Genomic DNA, 6370 nt, shown 5'->3' on the forward strand with positions numbered 1-6370 from the left:
GCAAACAGCTTCTGGTGTAATACTTGGCTGATTTAATATTGTTGCAAAGAAATGAACACTTGTACAACCCATGAAGGGCCAGTTCTGATATCTTCCAAATACATCAGCAAAAATCAGCCTCTTTCTTCTTACAGGAAAGTTTCCTGCCTCACGCGGAAATCGTTTTCTCATATTTCTTCATTCCTATGTTTTCCACCTCGGTACAGCTCAGGTGTTGTCCTCGTCATCTGACCGCGGTTCAAAATTTCGTCCAAAATAACCCTGGTGTTGCTTTAAAACGGAACGTTAATACAATTAAACTAAACCTCCTCGCATACAATCTTTATATCTCGCAATTTCCACAAAGCTGGTGGTGAGGAATCTTCGTTTTGAAAAACAGCTCTGCTTGCAAAATGTAATCTAGTAAATCAAACATCATTTTCCGCGGAAAAAGAGTGAAAATAGCTTTATGGTGATATATCAAATGCGATTATTACATGATCCACGAGCAAAGATATTGCACTCACTCTTAAGATTGACATTAAATGGCTTGTACTGATAACATTTGCAAATTTTTTTGGTTGATTATTTTTTCTGTCTCTTTATTAAGTTGTATTCCAAATTTCATACTATTTAATAAATAGTTGGAATTGTAGAAAGTTTTGAAATTCAGTGCGTTTACTCATCCAGCAGGAAAGTTGTGTTTGTTAGGTGAATAATTATTGAGCGCTGAATATATTTTCAAGAACCATTTCATTGTGTTTCTTAATTTTAAAATATATACAATATACATTAATTAGAGGGGAAATATAATTACATATATACATTAATTAGAGGGGAAAACAATTCCAGAATAAATTCTAGAAGAAAATGTTGTTTAAAAATTCATGTTGCGATCAATCACATCAAGATTAAAACATTTATGTACCCGTATTATTTTTTAAAATCAAAGCTAAATTGTTTTAGATTCATCTAGTCGCTTATTCATTATGACCTTCCGTGTTTGAAAGTAAACTGGATCCTCTTACATGAAACATTTAAATCATGATCAATATACAATATGAGCTTGGTAATTGTGATGTCTTAATCAGGCCTTTCACAATTGACTTTTGTTTACAAAATTAGCCTTTTGTATTGATTCCTCAATTTATAGACACTAGTGCATATTGCTTAGAGAACTGTTTTAACACAATTAACTGTATCAGATGGAGCATACTATTATTTCAGTTAAGAAATAAGATACATGCATTAGTGCATTTAAATAAAATAGAATTTTTATATCAACTGATTCTTGCCATATATTTTGTCAATCTTTAATCCTTAATTACCACACCATAGAATTTTTATGCAATGTAATCAAAATTCTTTACTGATTAATAAAAATATTTTTTTTAACTGTGCCGCTTTAATTATGTTCCTTTATACAAATGCAAAAAGGCAGTTTTAATTTATTGTAATAAATATATTATTTGAAAACATCCGATAAATAGTTACGATTTTTTTTAAATGATTACTTTGTTTAACCATTACTTTGTTTTCACCATGCTTTTAGATGCAAATAAGTACATTTTTTAGTCCGATTTCTTTATTGCATTTCAGATTATTCTTCTGATTGTCTCTATTTGCAATAGAGGAAGCTGGGTTAAAAAAGCAGAATTAAAACATTCAACTGAAAAGATATCTATGAGAAACGGATATGTACCTAAAGATGAAGAATGTGGAAAGAATAGCATAAGTACTATCAGCAAGTAAAAGAACACTAAATTATGGAAGATAAATTTGAAAGACTTTCTGATGCACATACTAGTAGAGTCGTAAACACTCTACAGGACTAACTGTGTGTTCATTCTTCCGATATGTTCAATGCACAAAGAAGTTGTTTTCGGAATAAAAACTGAATTAAGAATAATAATATCAAAAACTTCAAGATGCTATTTTATTAATACCCCATAGAATCTATAAACCCATTTTATTCCTTTATTTCATATTATAAAGGGACTCACAGAATTTGGAAACTTTCTTTCGAAATCAATCAATTTTACAATTGCTTTGATATCAAAATAACTCATTCATAAATTTAAATTATACGAAAGAAAGCAAAATTGAAGAAATGTATCCAGTAGTATAATTTTCAGAATTTACAGCACCTTACGATAATGTTAATCCAGTAAATTATGCTTTGGGTGGTTACCTGGAAATGTAGGCAAAATAAAGTTTCGAATTATTTACCATCATTCATAAATCAACTATCACTTCTAAATTATAGTACTGATTAGGGATTGCAATACCGGACCAAAGTTTCAATACCGGTATTCGGTATTTTTTAAATCTTAATACCGGGAATTAAAACCGGTATTAGAAATTTTAGAAAAAGAAAGAAAACGCAGGTGTTTCTTTGTTTTATTTGCCAGTTTTGTTTTGTTTTGCCAGTTATAATTTATAACAGTATATAATCACAAAAAAGTAAAGGAACATCTTATTTATTTAAATAAAAAAAAAGGTTAAATATCACTATTCAGTGTGTGGTACTATTACAAATTCTTGAAATGTGATCTTAAAAAACATAATTCATCAATTGTACTGTCATTAAGCCTGAAAAGTAATTTTGTGTAAAAATTACCAGCTGTCGAAAACGTTCTTTAGGCATCTACGCTAGTTGGTGGTACTGTTAGCAATGCGCGATATACTTTTTCCAAGTATTTACCTCTAAATCCCTCATCTTCAAATAAATCGATTTCTCGTCGGATGGTTTTGAATATAGCTGATTTCTGCATTGTATTTTGGTTTGTTGAATTTTTTTTTATTTATCGCTAATTCTAATTTTTGTTCAAGAGACAATTCCTTTTCACTATCGACAGTAGTGACATCATAATCTTCGATAATTGAACCGAATTCTTCTGAATGTGGATAGGTTTGTGGGTAAAAAATTTTAAGAAAATTTACTCTAAACTTAATCAGATTTGAATTGGTTATTTTCTTTTCTTCTTTTTCATTTTTAAAATCATTATAATTATGTAAATACCATAAGACATTTTCTATTTTGGTATGCCTTTTTTCTGTGCGATTTTTCAATGTAATATATAATTCTTCAGATAGTGATGTGTGCTGTTCTTTCAGTGACTGCAACATGAAATTTATTGTTGCATTAGCTATTAATAAATAGAATCTCTCCGGCATAATGCCTCAATAATCAGTTTTATTGGAAGTAGAGCTGATATAGTTCTGGATATTAAGTCGAATTCACTACCTGAAAAATTAATTTACAGGTTTAAGTCGATTATTGCTTTTTGGATTGGACTTCTCAGTTTCAAAAATCGTTCCATCATTAGGAGTAAACTATTCCAATGTGTTTTAAAATCTAATATTAACATATATTCTTTTTTATTTTCAGTTAGTATATATCTTAGTAAAATATCCTTTTTATAGGGGAACGTTTAAATAATTTTTCTAACTTTATAAATTATAGGAAGCAATTCTTGATAGGTTAATATTTCATCCTCATTAGCAATATCTTCTTCAACAATTACATTGTCATTATCTTCACTGTCAATATCACTCTCACTCTTTTCAAAGTTGGAATCCGAAATTTCTATATCCACAGTATTTGGATTCTTCTGTTCTTTATTTTTTGCTATAATACATCTATTACTCCTAATTGAATTCCATGTGCATAGCACAACTGCTGACTTGCACCAATCAACTTTCCAACTTTTTTCATAATTGTTTCTCCATCAGTCGTTATGGATACAATATTTTCTTTCAGGGATAATCCATGTTTCGCTAATTTAGAATTAAGCAAATAATTAAGCCATTAATTAGCTAATTAATTTCGCCCGTTAGGTTGACATAAAAACAAAAATGTATACTATTTTGCTATGTTCGCGATCCCTGAACATATAGTGGAGACAATTTTAAAAATTTTTAGTAAATACCGAAAAACCGGTATTAAACTTGTGAATACCGGTATTACAAAATTGTACAAATGGCTCAAAATACCGGTATTCGGTATCCCGGTATTGCAATCCCTAGTATTGATGCTTTAAAACTGAATATTAAAACATTAACTTTAATTTATATGCAATCCTTTAAATTATATGCAAAAGATGAAGAGATTTAAAAGTAGAGTAAAAATATATCTAGCAATAAATCTTTCACATTAACACTTAATTGAGCTTACATTTATTTCTTGTTTCTTTTTAAATATAAACAATTGAAGTTAAGATTTTCATTTGGAGCATCTGATTGAAATAAATTTGAAACGCAAAAGAATTACAAACATAAAAAAGAAATCACGATATACTTTGGCACACTTAAAATTGCTTTTCTGGTTCATGCATTTCTCCAATCAAGCAACCGGCAAACATATTCGGGCCTAATGAACAAGTCTTCTTTTTAGAACTTCCTTAATGCAATCTTTTATATTTTTAAAATGGGAAAAAGGAATTCTTTGCATACGAAGTATGCAAAATTTGGATGAATTTTCAAAAATTATGTCTTGTCTGTCGATCTGTAAACACAATAACTCAAAAACGCAACGAGCTACAAACATGAAATCTGGTATGCAGCCTTTAACCAAATTTCCATCAAATGTTGGATAAAATCCGTTGATGGGAAGTCTATATGTTCGTCCATTCAGATGAACATGTTTATTTAAATTTTTATTAAATAAGTACATAGATTTATCTTTAGAATTGTAAATCTGTATCAAATCTTGTCAAACCTGTCAAAGGATTGCCTAGCTATCAGTATCTCAACTCGAAAAGGCAATCACTTAAACAAATGAAATTTAATTTATCTTTAGTTGTAGATTCGTATCAAAATTTTACATCAAGATGATTAAAAGACAAACACCCAAAATCCATACCCAGTTTGATTTTTTCACAGTACTATAAAGATGCACAAAATGCGTTTTTATTGGTCTCTTATATGAGAAAGTCTAGAAAAGAACACTAAAGTTGATTTTTACAACAAATATTTAAGAAAAAACAACACCTTACCCTCAATGAGTATTTCAAATTAATAAAAGTAAAGAGGTACTGATCATTTTAGGTTCAAATATCCAACGGAATGCCATGTAATAATAGAAAATGAATAATTAAGAGCGTAATCTCAAATAAAGTGCACCACACTGATGTTGGAAACAGAATTTTACTTCTTTATTTAAATCATACGGTAAAAGAAAATAATAATCGAAGCAAGTGAAAATAATCATTAACTTATAATTTAATTTGAATATTGAACGATATTTTATGTTAATAGAAAGAAATATTTGATAATGAAACGGAAATTATGTGAAATGAAATTAATGAAATCAATTGCACAGAATTTTTAAAAATCAAATTTGGATTTTTTTAAACAAAATATAAAAATCCAGTTGTAGTTCATACTGTCATTTTTGATGAAATATATATATTTATTTGAAATAAAGTTATTAATCTTAATATAAACTAAATTATTAGTACCAAAATTTTTTAATTAAAATATTTTTTGGATATATTTCCTGTGTTAAAATTTATGTATGTAAATATCATTTTTAAAGTAATCATTTCCATTTTTCAAAGAAATGCAACTGTAAGTTCTTTTAAAAGTAAAAATTATATTAAAAACATGGAGAACTATTCATATCCTACAAATTCTTTTAACATTCCAACTATTTTCTCAGCAAGTTTTTTTCATAATTAGATGTAACATTAAAAATATTTAGTTTGAAATAATAAATTATAGTTCAAAAATTAAATTATAAAAGAAAAAAAATATTAAGTACAAAAGCAATACTCAGTTAGAATTTTCAAACATGAAAGGTGGAGAGAAATTTAAAATTGTCTTAAATTCTTCAGTCAGTTGTACCCTCCCATCTCCTAATATTTCTGCCGAGTTAGAATGGCAACACATGCATTCTTTATTTAAATAACATTTCACACCGATAAATCACGAGATCTTTTTCAAATTTGGATATGAAAATAAAACGAATTCTTAAAAAATTGAATTCATTTTTCTTTCTTATTTTAAAACAAGAAATCCAATTCGATATAACTGACCATAAAGATAAAATTAGGGAGAAAATAGATAATCATTTGATCACAAAAGAGTTTCAAATTACATACAAATAATAATAATTTTGTTTTAGGATAGTTAGATTGAATTTATTCACAATTTATTATTAAAATAATTTCAATACGTAATTTCCAAAAATTAACAATAGTTTCCTAATAAATAACATTTTATAATGAAAAACGCACTATATGAAAGAATAGGCAGCAAAAATTGTGTCAGTTGTGACAATTTTTATTATATGGAATAATAACGAATAATTAAAATGTAGGGATACGAAAACAATGTGGAAATATATTGTGCGAGTATTTTCAATTTCAGGCAATATTGTGTCCAAAAT

General features: G+C 27.8%; 1 protein-coding gene across 11 annotated transcripts in view; it reads left to right on the forward strand.

Annotated features, from left to right (window-relative positions):
* LOC129960919 (MFS-type transporter SLC18B1-like) overlaps positions 1-1906 on the forward strand; it is a 128430-nt gene extending 126524 nt beyond the window's left edge. For all 11 annotated transcript variants that reach the window (XM_056074660.1, XM_056074656.1, XM_056074663.1 and 8 more), the window contains one exon: positions 1579-1906. In XM_056074660.1, coding sequence (XP_055930635.1) covers positions 1579-1731 — 153 coding nt within the window. In that variant the 3' untranslated portion in view covers positions 1732-1906. The remainder of the gene's footprint in view (positions 1-1578) is intronic.
* Positions 1907-6370: the final 4464 nt, after the last annotated feature.

This window comes from Argiope bruennichi, chromosome X2 (assembly GCF_947563725.1).
Source record: "Argiope bruennichi chromosome X2, qqArgBrue1.1, whole genome shotgun sequence".
Taxonomy (NCBI): Eukaryota; Metazoa; Arthropoda; class Arachnida; order Araneae; family Araneidae; genus Argiope; species Argiope bruennichi.